This window comes from Anomalospiza imberbis, chromosome 1 (assembly GCF_031753505.1).
Source record: "Anomalospiza imberbis isolate Cuckoo-Finch-1a 21T00152 chromosome 1, ASM3175350v1, whole genome shotgun sequence".
Lineage (NCBI taxonomy): Eukaryota > Metazoa > Chordata > Aves > Passeriformes > Viduidae > Anomalospiza > Anomalospiza imberbis.
Window position 1 is genome coordinate 20,329,022 of NC_089681.1, and position 15,995 is coordinate 20,345,016.

At 35.5% G+C, this 15,995-nt stretch overlaps 1 protein-coding gene across 22 annotated transcripts in view; it reads right to left on the bottom strand.

Moving 5' to 3' along the window:
• Positions 1 to 15,995, bottom strand: part of RIMS2 (regulating synaptic membrane exocytosis 2) — a 446,434-nt gene that overhangs the window by 330,641 nt on the left and 99,798 nt on the right. For all 22 annotated transcript variants that reach the window (XM_068183223.1, XM_068183411.1, XM_068183392.1 and 19 more), the window contains one exon: positions 2,629 to 2,936. In XM_068183223.1, the coding sequence (XP_068039324.1) occupies positions 2,629 to 2,936 (308 nt within the window). The remainder of the gene's footprint in view (positions 1 to 2,628; positions 2,937 to 15,995) is intronic.

Here is a 15,995-nt window from a genome sequence, read left to right on the forward strand (position 1 = left end):
CTTGGAGAATGTGCAATCCAAAATCATCCCAGGCTTCTTCAGGCAAAAAATTACAGATCAGAGAAGATTTATACATAAGTACCTATCTATCTGTCTAAACAGGCTGGGATCTATCAATTGCAAATGGGACTGTTGCTTACATCAAGGAAATAGAATACTAGTCTAATGGTTGAAGTAATAAAATTTTAATGAAGAATAATACTAATAAAGAAAACAGGAAAAAAATATGGTGAGTCCTCATCAGTCCTACTTTCCATCCTACTCAAGGGTGGAAAAACAAAAAAGCACAACCAGAAAAGACACAGTAAGGAATGAGACAGAAAGGACATTGATGATCTTGAGATTAAAGGACCGAATGTTGCCCTTTACTCTGTGACCAACATGTCTCCAGATGACCAAGATAAGATATATGATACTTGATTTAAAGAACTTCTAAGCATAACCCGAATGTATAAAGTCTTAGCAATACCTCTCTTTTGACAAGTGGTTATTGTTTTTAACATTTTTAATTATTTTTTGTGTCAAAACTAATGTCTTTCTGATGAAAAATAAGACAGAAAATATAGTTCTCACTTTCTACTTACTTCCATTGTTGTGATTGTGCAAGGTAAGCAACAGCCGCTTCTAAATACTTGAGACTTTTTTGTATATTTCCTTATTATTTTGGACATTTTTAATGGCCATGCTTTTCTCAAATAATTCCTTCATGTAGACAAATGGCCTAATATACTAGTTAATTGCTCAATTTCTGCAGGTACCTAGTTGAATTCTGGAGTAGTTTTTCTCAGAGCTGTTGATATTCTCCTCTAAAAGTCCATTTGACCAGTAAGTCTTTAAATGGGCATCATAGAGGAATCTTTTTCATTAGGTCCAGAAAAAAAGTCTATGTGGGGAACATGAGGGAATAAAATTATTCAGGAAGACCCTCTATCCTTCCATAGTATATAATATATATCATATTCAAAGCACACTTGTATATGTTATTTAGGGAACATCAGTATTATTATCCAAATAAATCATAAAGAGGCTAACGACTGAAAAAACTATCTGAACTTAAATAATATATCAAGTAGAAGTGATCACAATCAGCAAAATAGTTCTGATTTCAGACACAAAGCCTGCATTCTTCCTGTTGGAAAATATGGCTTTATACTGTCCATGTTTACCATTTAACTCTACTTAGGGTAAATGCATATTGCATATTTTAATTAAATATTTATTTATGTATCATTCTCTCCCTCCATACTTCTGCATGCATATAATATAAAAGCACTTTTAGAGTTAAAATGCTGCTGCTAACAAGGGTTTGGGATTTTTCTATTATCATGTTATCTATGATACAAATTTCCTGGCAAAATCAGCGGGAAAAAATGAGCCACGAGAGAATCAGTCTGTCACTCCTGCTCCCTAATGGCAGGTTAGGGTGCCAGCTGTGTTTTTCAGACACTGTACATGTAACTGAGGAGCACTCAGGACTACTAAGTACTGAACCCAACAGCCAAAATCAGAGCAAACAGCAATAGGCAGGATAAGTTAAATAAAAAAGGCTAGATTCATTACATCGAATTTGCTCTCATATAAGACCGAAAATAGGAAATAAAATATGGGGGAACACAAGATGTGAAGAGAAACGGAAACTATTTTCCTTATACTAAATGTAAAGATACTATATATGTCTAGCTTGTTTCAAGCTCGCAGAATAAATGCTGTAATGATGTCATATCTGGGCAGCAGAGAAAAGCTGCCAGATTATACTGCTCTGGCTGCCAAATTCCAAGGCAACTGGAGGTCTCTCACACACGCATGAGGATATCATTTCCATGGAAACACCTGAGCAACCGCACTCTCATCTTTCCCTTCCCACCATATTTAAAGTTCTATAGCAGTGTTATGATTGAAAAACTTAAATTCATTCAATTAAACCATTTTTATTTTTGTGTTCCTGTAAAACCTAGCCACTGGGGTTGAAAGTTGTCTGGTGCTTTTTGGAATAATCACATCAAGAAAAAGGGAGGGAAGTTCCTGCTCCAGTCTCTGGCTAAACCGACTCTTAACTACATTAGCGCTGATAGAATTACAGTTTCAAACAACACAAGTAACACTAATGTAAACCAGGGAAGGAAAAAATATTTATACTAATGACAGTAGCTAACAGCAAGAAACTGAGAAACCATGAAAAGTCATTACACAAAGATTTCACCATCCTCAATACTATGCACTGCAAGTACAACCAGATGTCTACTAATTCAGTAGTCTGAACAAATAATGTCTTTCATTAATCTGCCTTTTTGAGTCCTATTTTGGATTTGCTATAGTGACCACAAAAGAAATACTGTAACATTCTGCACAGCACAATTACTGTAATTTAACAAAGTTGCAAGCACATGGACAAATTCCATCACACTGTGACTGTCTCATCCCCTGTATTTTCAGTGAGAAGGAATGAAGAGTACACACTGGATATGACCATCTGAAATCAATAAAAGGCTTCTCAATGCTCTTCAAAATGCCCAGTATGTATTTTATAGGCTACAGAATAAAAATAAGACAAAATTGCAAAAGATAAAATCAAATTTGTAGCATAAATTCATCAAATCATACCAGGATAATCATTAAATACTTTCTTACCTGTCTGATGTGTCACTTGTTACTGGATGTTTTACTGTTGAACCATTCTTAATTGAGTCTTGTCTTGTGAGCCCTTGAGATCTGTTTTTGTCCAAAGCTTGTGTGGATATGTCACCTGATGGTCCCTGGTACTGCGGATGCTCTTGCAGTTTTGCTTTTTTCTCTTGAGGTGCTTCCTCGTTCCTCAGAGCTCTAATTCCCTCTTGGTCTGGCTGCTGTGGTGCGTGTGACCCGCTGTTATAGAACCAGGCTCCTGATTTCGTGAGGATTTCTTGCTGTTTTCGGCACAAGTTACATACCCACATCACCTGTTCAGACATATTTAAATGTAAAATGTAAATGTTAGCTTGTAAACACTGTATACAACGTCTCCAGCAAGCACACATCAACTGACTGTTAGCATTTCCAAAGGTAGAAAGACTACGGATTTAATTATTTTAAAATTACAATATCTTAGCTACAATACAATAAAATATGTCTGTACAACTTTGGAATAATTAGTTTTGGAAAAAAATACAAACAAAAATAATTTTAGTGAGTTTTTTTCATTTGTAATACAAGGAAAAACAACAGATAGTAGCTATATAAATGAAAAGGTTCTAATACTGAGGTTCCAATGTTAATAAATATAAGCTTTGAAAATTAACACTATAATTTGAGGACAACAGAAAAATGAACTTTTAATCCATTTTAATTCTTTCACTAAGAATAAGGAACTTTAGAAACGGCCATCTTCTGTTGCAAACAAGTAATTTTATACCTCTCCAAAATGCTCTGCTAATTTTTGTCCATGGTAGTCTATATCCAATGCTTACATGAAGATGCTGACTTCAAAAAGTGACTTCAATTTCATAGCAACTTTAAATTAAAGCCATTTTATAACTAAAATAACACAATGTATAAGGTGGTGTGTGTGTGTCCACTTCACACCCACAATTTAGCTTACACTATATACTTACTAAATTATTAAAATTATTACAGCTTCCCAGTTGTGTGATCCTGCATATAGTAATGAGATTTTTTTTTAATATTCTAAAATGTACTTCTTTGCAAAGCTTTTGTACCTGATTACCCTAGTCACATGGCAGTTCAGGAAATCAACAATACCAACTATCTGTAAGTTAATTTCATAATAACATTCAGTTATTATGTTATATGAGAATAAATCAGAATGCAGTGAATCAAATACAACACACCAGTCATGAAAACATTCAAACTGATTATTGTGTTATCTTAAAATTTGGATTGTAGACAGTATTAATTCACTGCAAGTTTCCTCCTTCACTCTTTAATCTTCATTTTTTTAAGCCTTAGGTTCCTTTTCTTTTTCTTTCTCTTCCCTTTATATATTTTATTTAAGTTCACAGACAAAATTGTACCAGTTTTACTATATATTCCTTGAATGTCTACGCTCAGCCTTCAATATATTATGTCTCCAGTTCTAATCCTACAGCAAGCTGTCTTTTTTCAATAGCTTAGAGTTTAGGACATGCAAAGGCTTACATCAATGTTCATCACTCTTTTCAATGCAGCCAGCTCCATGGAATCACATGGAAGATGTAGTTTCTACCGCCACCACACATCTAGCTCAGTCCCCCAGAAAAGGTTTCAGAAGTTGCCATCAGTAACTTGCTTTCATTCTCCAGGCTGTTATCCAATAGATAATTTGGGCCATGCTCTCTAGTCAAGTCTCACAAAAAATCTTTCAATGAGAGCTTCATGTAGAAGGTTATTTGGATGCAAGGCTCATACTCAAACTACAGTCACCAACTGCCTCATTCTCAAACTGTTGGGCTGGGGCAGGAAAAGGAGGCGTCACTTGCCCGTTTAATGGTGGTGGTATGCCCCATCCTAGAAAACTTCCTTCTTATCTTTTTATAGGGCTGTTAACATTTATGAGAACTCATGTCTGCATACATCAACAATACAGAACAAACCACCAAAGCACTGAGGGCAAAAAAGAGACTCCCCAAGAAGCAGCTTGCTCTCGGAGGTACATCTGATATCCTTAGAAACATTCAAAGGACAAAACTGTGTATGCTTCAGGCCTGGACATCATTCAAATACATATTTAAGAACAGGTCTGTTTTGCCTTTGCTAATTAAGATAGAAAGTACATGAGAAAGCAGCAAAGTGAAATTTCAGAACCCAAGACAGAAATATTTTTGCCCTCTTTAATCAATAGCAATTAAAAGACACTAATATTTCTGCTATGTCTTTACACAGCTGAAAGTAGTTCTAAACTTTCCGTGTATGTGTCAGAACAATGAAAGGACCAGATGATTTAATATGATTTCCTATCGCCTCCTCTAAAAGTAGAATCAGGAGGAGTACTCCAGACCTAACCTGATTCCTGAAAAGTTTATTTAGGGTATTTCAGATTGCAAAAAAAAAAAAAAAAAAAAAAAAAAAAAAAAAAAAAATCAAACACATGGCATTTAAAATGCAGAGATGCAGAGATGTATGAATTTTGCAGATTTTTTTTCTGCTTTTCTAGGAGCATTTAATGATAATTACAGGTCCCACTCCTGATGAACCCTTATTTCCAACATAACTTCAACATGCAGGATTTCATAGTGTTGACCCTTAACATAATTTTAGCTTCAAATAATCACACACAGTGGGAAGAATGGGAACTGTCACATAGACAGAAATGTTTGTGCTTCCAGTGAGCACAAAAATTACAAGCCCTCAAATAGCACTGGACAAAATTGCCTTCCCCATCTTACTGCAGCAGGTAGAAGCATTCTTGCAATTTAAAAAATACTGGTAATTTATAGTGCAGACCTCTCAATTAAATACAGACACACTTGTAAGATGGTGTCGTAAGAGCACAGACGGCACGGTGGCATGTTCCTGGACAGGATTTCTCCTCCTGCCCCCAGGTGCCTGGGACACAGTGCTCAGCAGCTCACACACATGCAGAGCAGCTCTGTCCCTGCCAAGTCCCTGCCAGGCCAGAGCGATTACTGGGACTGTGACAGCAGCACTGCAGAGAAGCAAAGACCACACGAGTGGTCTGCATGCTCAGTACATGTATTTTGGTAAACCTGGGAGAAGAAAACATAGAATTTTCCCTTCTAAAACTGAAATTAAAAAAGACTATCCCCTTACATAGAAATCTGCACTCCAGAGTAGGCACTATCCATTACACACATTTGCAACTCTCCTAACCGCCCTCCTAAAAACAGTCATGAGCATATTTGGTACACAAAAATCAGTGTTGAAATTTGTGGGTGTCACTCCTCCACACGAGAACACTGCCAATTTGAAAAGGAAATATGGGAAAGAGTCTCCTCTCCAACGCTAAGTACTAGTTTATAACTAGAACCTCAGGGGCTAGTGGCACTGGATGGAGATATTATTTTCCATAATAAAGGCTGAAACTCCACCTAGTGCATACAAGAGGCATTGCTGAAGTTCAAATCAGCTTCTCATTGCTGAAAAGAATGCACTAAACATACCTGACATTTTCACATTACCCCTTATATCTATTCTTTCAAATAATATTTTTTTAAATATACAACACTGAAAATAAGTGTTCCAAATTTGGATTAGACAGATTGACCTTAAACCTTCCATCTGCTTTCCATTCTCAAAGGTTAGTTCTATACAGTGAACTAATAGGTTCTAACTCATTTTTTATTTCTTCACTATTTTTGGCAAGATTATTCTTAATATTCTCCCACTTCCAACACTGTCCAGCAGCTTTCATCACATATTATTAGCACTCATTATTACATGGGCCCATAAAACAAATTCTGCAAAACCTATAGGAATCAGCAATTTCACATCTACATATTAGAAATAAATAATGCAAAAAAAAAAAATCACTTCTTTGTATTGTCCTAAAACATATATTAAATTTTTTTGTTCTTAGATAAAATTCTTCAAAACATATGTGACATACCACAATAAATGGGAAATATATTTATCAATAAATTACATCTGCAGATATTTCAAGTGAAAACAAAACAATTTAATAAAAGGATATAGTAGGACACATTTTAGTATTTTCAGATAGATCGTCTGAAAAGACAGCTACCTTAAAAAACATCACTCACTGTTCCTGTAAGTACAGTTATAGATGGTCTAACAGTAAAACCTGAGAAGAAAATGAAAACCTCATTCTATTTAAGATGAGATTAAAAGGCTCAGTATATTTGATTATGCATAAGCTTTAGTTTGATAGCTTTGACACTACAACCTAAGAAATTATTACACCAAATCCTCATCAGCCTTTAGAACATTACTTCAAATTAAAGGTGTGCTGAGGTGAAAAATTGTAGTGCAATGCTTGCATAGTATTCCGCCAAATCTATTAGAGTTCACCTGCTTGGCAGAAGAATCTAATATATATTAGTATTATATTAACTGCTGTGCTTGCTGCTAGTAGTCTTAAGCAAATTTCACATGTTGTTGTTGGGGTTTTTGGCTCTCATATTTCATGTAGGATACAATTCTTTTAAAATTATATAAGGTAACAAGACTACAGCACTGAAAATAAATAGGAGACAAAAGGAAGAGTAGAAAAACTCTGCTTGGATCATCAAGGTAACTAATCATGATTGCAAACACATTACTGCTTATCCTGTTTTGGTTTTTTTTTCCCTAATTTCACTGGTACAAAACTTCATTACCTCATGGACCAGTGCAATGTTTGAAGCCATCCCGTACTAAAGAAGTTTCTCCAGGGATGTAGTACATCTCTCCATTAGTCACTTTGATGACAGGTTCAAAGAATCATTAGGGTTGGAAGGGACCTCTGGAGATCATCCAGATCTGCCCCTCTGCCAAGGCAGGGTCATCTGGAGCAGGTGACACAGGAACGTGTCCAGGTGGGTTTGGGATGCCTCCAGAGAGGGAGCGACATCCCTGGGCAGCCTCTTCCAGTGCTTTGCCACTCTCAGTGTTAATAAGCTCTTCATCATGCTGAGGTGGAACTTCTTGTATTTCAGTTTGTGGCCATTGCTCCTTATCCTGTCACTGAGCACCATCCAAAAGAGTCCACATGCCAATGTGGAACAGACACTGCCAAACTGTCACTGTGTAACATGAGTCACCTTCCTCTGCACAGTCATGGAAACTACAATTTACTGTAGCAAATCTGTCCATTTTCAGGGAACACAGACCCAGTATCAGTAGGGGTCAATGGTATCTTCTTTACCTCTAGCCCCTGTTTCTGCTAATCTTTCTTCATTTTGCCTATTTGAAATGTAACATTTTTTCCAAAGAACTATAGTTTTAATAAGTGAGTGTCTTGGGTTTGGGACTGTGAGGATCCCTTTGAATATCATCTCCCCAGAAAATGACTGCTTTTCTGGTTACTGGGTTTTTTTCAGAATACATTAAGATCTCCCAAAATTTTTCAGTAAAATAACATTCTTAATTGTCCCTGTCAGAAATAAAACTTTTTAGTACACTACTTATTACTTAGAATTCAATCTTCCTCAAATCAGACTGGAAGACTTATAGAAGTTAGCTAAAATATAAAATCTTATCTACTTGTTTCTATACACTACCAAAACATGTCTCATATTTGCATTACAAAACCAGTAGTGCCCTTTTGCTCTCCCCATCTGAAGTCTGTGTTCTTCTCTTACAGCCAAGAGTACTGATTTCCACTACTGGTGAGGGAAAATTTGTGCTGTTTTCTGTAAGGTGTTTCCTTTAAAAATTTCTGGGTTGGCATTCCTTTTTAATGGAAGTGTCTATGAGTGTGGAAGATTTATTTATAGCATGTGCTATCCATAGCCAACATTCATATTTTTGGAAAACACAGAGCCTTTTGCAATGTCTGTACAATTTCTCTATAGAGACATAATTCTAGAGGTTTGGGTCCACGATACAGATGCATCTTTTGCAGCTGCTAAGATCTATTTTAAAGACACAAAATCATTATTTTAGACTGATTGGAATAAATCTTTATGTTCATACACTGTAAGCAGCAGAGTCTGGTTATAACTTTAATGAAACAGAAAATCTTCCATTTCATTTTACTGCTCTGACTGTACAGACAAGTCCCCTTTTCATTTCCTTCTGTTACATTAATGCATTTAGTCGGCGAAGTACATTACATGAGCTAAGTTAATCTCTGAATTCGTGACTTTGATAAAAGTTGATAAAGATTACCTGTTTTTTCAATATTTTGCTATGCCACTAGTCTGTGCTATGGTACTGACTTTCATGTTACAATCAGTTTTACTGAATGTCAAAACTGCTAGAATATTTGTCTTATATCTATAATGAGAAACGGATATCTATCCCCCAAAATTGCATTAAATATCACAAGAATTCCAATACCAGCTAAGAAAAGTGGGAAAGTTTATAATACTAGTATGAGACAAATACCGTTACATATATTTTAAGGGATATATGTATTTGCACTACAAAAATTCTTTGTATTGGGGGAGTGATTATATTTGCTCTTGACTTTGTAGTGAATGGATACATTATGTATGAAAAGTTATAATGGCCATAAGCAACAAAGTCAGAGTGAAATAAGCATATCACATCTTGTGCATGCATGTGATACAGTACGTATATTTACCTGACACTATCTTTCAAGCAAAAGAGAAAATTATGTGACTACAATTTTTAAAAGATATACTGTTTTGTACTAATGGTGACCTTGTCCTAATGGACAGTGTATCTCTTTTGTATCACTTTTACTATCTTTATGACATATACTAGTAATTTTCTTCATACATTTTTCAACCCCTCTACATGCACAGTAGGACTAGAAACTGTTAGAACATGAATCTAGCTGGGTTAATAAAAGCCAAAGCACATCCTTCCTAAAATACATTGTATAAAATGAAGAAGTTAATGTATAAAATATCTGATATTCTTGAAGATTTGTAAAGGCAATAATTTGAGTTTTTTCATTATGGCACAGGCACAACTCAAAACAGTCCAGTCCATGCCAATGAAGACAGTGAATAATTTCTCCACACTGCCATATTGACCCTACTTAGCTCCTTTGTGAGCTTTCATGACTTCATGAAGAACTAGAATGGTGTACAATCTTCCAGTGAGAAAATGGCTATTGTGACATGGGCTGTGCTTTGGACATAGTACAAACTGGTCAATATTATGTCTCCACAAATACAGCTGCATTGCTTCCAAAATGGAATCCATAAACCTACACAGTACTCCAGAGGGCCATGAGGGTTTATTAAGTGCACTGGGTTTGGCATGAAATAAACCTGCTCTAAGTGAACAGAGTTTACAGCATGGTTCAAAAAGGACCATGGTCTTTAACCTTGGAAATTTGAATAATTACTTAATATACTGAGAATGTACAGTTGACCAAGCTACATGTTTACCAAACTTTCAGATTTGTAACAGTCTCAGAAAAGCAAAAGAACCGAGCACACAGCTCCTGCAATTTTCTTAGTAAACTTAAGCTCATTAAGTATACTGGATAGGAAGAAACCTCATGGATTGTTTCCAGTTGCCTGCTGTTTCAAAGAAAATATTTTTTTTAAACTTCATAATATAATAAATTTTCTTAAAGTTAACTAAGAATAATGAGCCCAAAATCTGTCAAAACACTTTTCCAAGTCCTACAGAGACAATGGAAAGAATGCCTTTCAATTTCCAGTGCTCACTTATTCCAAACTAGTTTATTGCTATTTATTCTTGTACCAGTATTGTCATTAAATGTAAATAGCTCCTTTCTCTCCTCAGTGGTTGCTGCCTGATGTTTTTACAGTGACCAATCACATACCCTCTTCTGCTTTCATTTTTCAAGACCAAATAGAATTTGCTCTTTGAGACTATGCCTATACTAGCAAGACACAACCCTGTCACGGAGCCAGGTGCTGGCCCAGGATTCCTGCTAATTCTTATGCTTCCTGGCACAGTCAGGCCTTTGCTAACCAGCATCTCCCAGACAATGCCAGCACACAGTGTAGGAGAGCAGCATGGGTCAAAAATTGCTCCTAATAAGCAGCTTGGGCTCAGTTACCCTGCTATGGAAAGCGGAATTCAGGACTGTTGATCAAGACTGAGCCACACAGCAGTCCCTGGCCTGCAGTTCAGAGAAGAAAAACTTATTAGTTCTTAAATTCCTGATTTTACACTTAGTGGTGTTTTATTGCATTCATTTTCACTACGGGAGTTCAGAAGGTCATCTGGTTCTCTATTGTGCAGTATCCCATTGCTCCCCTGTGCTGATAAGTATCCAACTTTTTGTGGCCAATGTATTTAATTACAGCTTTCTTGTTCTCTATGCCAAAGCCACCAGTAAAAATATTAAAGGTCTTCCCCAGTACTAAGGCTTGAGGAACTCATCTACGAAGTTGATTACAGCTTTCCCCTCTATTTCTTTATTCAATTAATCCTCATTGTTTCAGTTTAACCAGTAATTTCTGATGGTCTTCTATAATTTAAGCTTCTGCAAAGAAATTGGGTTTTTTTTACACTAACCCTTAGCCATCCCTGCAAAAAAACAAATTACTTAACTCCTCAGTCCAATTTTTTGCCTATTTGTTCCCTTAAGTCCTCAAAAAATAATTTTCTCTGTAAAGACTGTTGTCAGAGCTCATGGATTAGAAATTTGGGATGGAGAAAAAACAATTTTTTTAGTAAAAAATACAAATAGGCAATTATGGTTGCAATAAGGAAATATAAATAGGCATTAGAATTATTAATTTTCAAAAATTTTCTAGCAAAGTGAATTATATTAACAGCTTTTAAACAAATATTGAATGTCTGAAAATATTATGGGTTTTTAAAAATAAAATATTATTACAATATTTTCTTAAATAAATAAAAAAATTCTTGATTAATAAAAATTAATTATTACTAGCTATTATTATAGTAAATATTTGTTTTCCACGAAAATTGAGTGGACACTTGACACTTGAAAATCCAAATGACACTTCCAACTTATTCTACCAAGACTTTTCCTGTCAAAGGCAATGTTAAATAATATTCAAGTATCATAAAGTGATTTCATTTTGAGACTTTTGTTTCCTAAAATTCTCAATTAGATGTTATTTATGCCTCTTTGTGTTCAAAAAATCTGTACTAATGTCACAGATTCATTATGGGAACAGCTAATAAAAATAACAAATTACCTACAGCCCAGAGGTGCTGAGCATATTCTTTAATTAACACATGTAAACTGCCTGAAGATGAATAGCACTAAGTGCTCACAAGTTATTTATAAATATAAGACACAATATCAATATCAGCATCAACAAGGGACCAAAAGAGAGGAGATGTGACAGGACCACAATAAGCCTGGGGTCTGTACGCAGATGGCACTAAATTGAAATCAACAGAATTACACCATTTACATCATCTGTGTCATCATTTATTACTGAAATTGTCTGAGAAAAATGAAAGATCCAACTCTAATGAAGTGTAACATAATGGTAATAGAAAAATTGAGATGCTTATCATGTAGTTACTGCTGTATTGAATCCCACATAAACATTCTTCAGCTTTACATGAACTTGCTGCCTGGGCTCTAACAATGCAGTCACAGCAGCAGAGCTCTCAGACAAAATGTAAAACATATAGAATCATAGAATATGTTGAGTTGGAAGGGATCCATAAGAAGCATGGACTCCAGCTCTCTGCTCCTCAAAAGGCTGCCTACAACTGAACTATACACTGTAAGCATTATCCAGGTGCTCCTGAAACAGGCTTGGTGCCATGTCCAGCTCTCTGGGGAGACTGTTCCACTGAACAACCACCCTCTGGTTGGAGAGCCTTTTCATAATGTCCCATCTGAAGCTCCCCAGCCCACCTCCCTGTGCCGGTAAGGAAGTTGTGGACTGCAATGAGGTCACCCCTCTGCCTTCTCTTCTTCAATCAGGATAAGCCAAGCGACCTCAGACACTACTCATAAGTCTTGTCCTTGAGAATTTTCACCACTTTGATGTCCTTCCCCTGGACTCACTCTAATAGTCTGATGTCCTTTGTACAGTGTGGTACCCCAAACTGCACACGGCACTCAGTGAAGCCACATCAGCTCACAGTATGGTGGGACAATCACCTCCCTGCACCATTCTCAATGCTGTGCTATCCAGCCTGGAAACCTACACCGAGCTGCATACTACAACAGCTGCACATCTTATGCCTGCAATAGATGCAGCCATAGCTAACCTTGACAGAACAGCAAGAAAATCTAACATTTTAAGAAAAATTATATGTATGTCAGTATGTTTGTTTCATGAATTTCAAAAGAGAACAGACTAAGGGTAGAAAAGCAACACACTTAGTGACACCTTACACAGTCAGGTATATCCACCTATCAATATGCTGGAGAGAAAAATTATATTAAACAAAAGGAAAAAAGAACAATGACATAAAGCTCTTTTTTTTTTTTTCAATCCAATGTCAAATAGTCCCCTTTGTTAAGAAGCAAATATGGTTAACTGCCTATACTTCTACTTTATATATATTGACATGTTTATGTACTTCCTTAATTACTTCTTACTTTAAAATAGCTAATAATTCACATATGCAAGTCCTTTTTCTACTTCAGTAGTGGCAGCTAGGTGAATGTTTCCCCTTCTCTGCTAGTATAAATTAGCAGGCTTTAAAGCATTATCAGTGAGAATTATCACCTTCCCTAAACTTAGTTCTATTTCAAATTCACTCAGATAGTTGTATCTACAGTTTAATCATCACTTCCTGCTTTATAGTTCTTTGGAATCATTCCCTCTTGCAGGAAAAGTTAAATATATCATGATAGAACTCTTCACATACATATTCTGTGTATGTGAACTGACAGTCCAAAGCTGTCATACTTTATTAAGTCCTTCATGTTCTTCCAAACTCATAGTATGAGAATCCAGATGAAGTAAGAGCAGCAGAAAAGTCATGGACAAAGTGTCTTGAAGAACATCAGTCACTGAATTTCTCTTAAAAAGGGAACCTACACTACAATTTCAATTTGCAGTTACCAACTAAGTTAGACAGCTAACAACAGCTAACTTTTCAAAGACTATTACTGAATTATAAAAAGAATTTTGTCCTGAAAAACTTTGCATCAGTATTTGAAGCACTCACAAGAATAAAAGGCTTTCTAGAAGTATATCCTGGAAATTATGTCTGTGCCTTAGAAAGGACATAGAATTTGCCTAAAAAAAACTAGGTAGTTTGTTGGGAATTCTTTCTAAATAGGCTTGTAATTTTGCATTCCAGCTCACAGCTCAATTTACCCTGTTAAACCACTGAATCTTACTATTGATACATCTCCATGTAGCTTCTGCTTCTCCCTTAATTTTTTCAATATTCACTGCAGACAATGTTGAAGGAAGCAAGTCAGCTGTGTGAAGACACCACATGCAGCCTATATAAATGGGCTAGACTAAATGTTTGAGGCTTTAGAAAGAAAAGTGGTTAAACAGGAACTTTTGTTGAGATTAAATTCTGACACAATGGCTTCTTTATGCAAGAATTCTTAATCTCCTCAGAAGGTTAAGTTATATGTGTTTTAATTCTCAATTCTAAGACCTAGACAGACCTAACCCACATTTAAGTCCATAGAAAGTGAAGATGGTGGTCTGCTTCTCTCTGATAAAGCCCTCTGTTTCTTCCCTAACTGCTAAGTGTAAGGTGTAACTGGTGGCACAGCAGGCAGCCATTCAGTGGACTTGGGGCATGAACAAACCCTTACCTATGATGGTATCAGAAACCCATTCATAATACTAAATATATCTACAGCATTTTTTTAAGCTTATGGTACAATAAAATTAGAGAAGTCTAACATTCTAGGATCATAGCTATTTTACTTCAAAGTCTTTTATAAACAGCCAGTTAAGATAAACAGATGAATAACCTATAAAACAAAATACAATCATATTAATCAGGAAGGACTCTGGAAACAACAAAAAAAAAACCTTTTGCAACATGGCTAACATTAATAAAGCACTTTCTCTTGAATAAAATACAGCTTTTGAGGCACTTTTAGTGAGTACTTTAGATTGGCATCTGAATCTATAGGCTCCATTTTAAACTAATTTTCACTTTTTGTCATACCACAATGCTAAGAACAATGTAAACAATTATGCTCCTCCCAAGTTACTGAGGCCAGACATTCACTACACAGAAAGTTTTCTTTGGCCACTCACAATGATGTCAATAAAAAATAGAAGTCAAACAAAGACTAGATAAAACTAAAAAATAAATTGAAGCAAAGTAGGAGGAATTTATTTCACACCTACAAAGCAAAACCAATTTGTCAAAAAATATATAATCATCATGGTGTTATAATCTAAAAATTAACTAATAATGAATGCAAAGACACTAGGCAATTGCACACATTGGGAGAAATAGGCATTTGAACCCTGTCTTCAATGCAGAGGTTAAACTATTCTAATCCCTTTAGAAAGATCCCATACTTTGTCTACCTAAAATGGTAAGAAATCCAAATCGTTAACAGTAATAAATATCATCTTTCATAATCACATGACCAAGTATCTGAGAACAACACCTTAATTAAACAGGTCATGACTCTGAAGTTATGTAGCAATTACACTGAAACTGAAAGATGAACTGGTTAAAGGAACACTAGTGATTAACACTGACCAGCTTTAAAGATTTAAAGATAAATGGGAGGTACATGTATACATAGCAAAAAAAATTACTCAGATTCCCACTTAATAAAGATACATCTGGATTCTATCAGTATTAAAACATTGTATGGATTTTTTTGTGAAAGCATATTATCCCCCATATCAAACAGAAATCCTTTTAATATGTGTTTGGTTTATAAAACATTGGTATTTTATTTCTTGCAGATCTAAAATGCTAAAAAGGGCCTGTGAACTACATTAAACTAATTCTCAAAAAGCCACAAACAGTAACAAATATAAATTGACCAAAATTGAATTAGCTACCTGAAATCCAGGCTTTTCCATAGATCTTCTTGATGATGAATGACAGCATGTTTATAATAACTCAAACCAAGGAAGTTTTTAAATTTTTGAATACCCTTTTTATAGTTCATAGGTGACATCTTATTTTAACACAGGATTTTTCACATTTATTTAAATTTTTCCTTGAATGCATGAAGTTCAACATCTGCTAAAACTGTCTACATAAATGCACTTATACTAAGCTGAATAACTGTCTTGTCTGTGCATACAATATTTCATATATCAACAGGTGCTGGCCATGCAAATTCCATGTTTCACACAGCAGATCTAAAGAGCAAATAGATATTAACCCAGATGCAGGGCCTTTTTCATTTCATTCCTCAACCTACCACTAAACTGTTCCTTGAAGGCACTAGCTAAATAAAGCTCTAAGTAAACAGTTGAGGGGGGAAAACCACCTTGGGAGGTTTGCTGCTTAGCTCTATTACTAGCAATGTCTTCATTATTTATATATATAGGCACTGG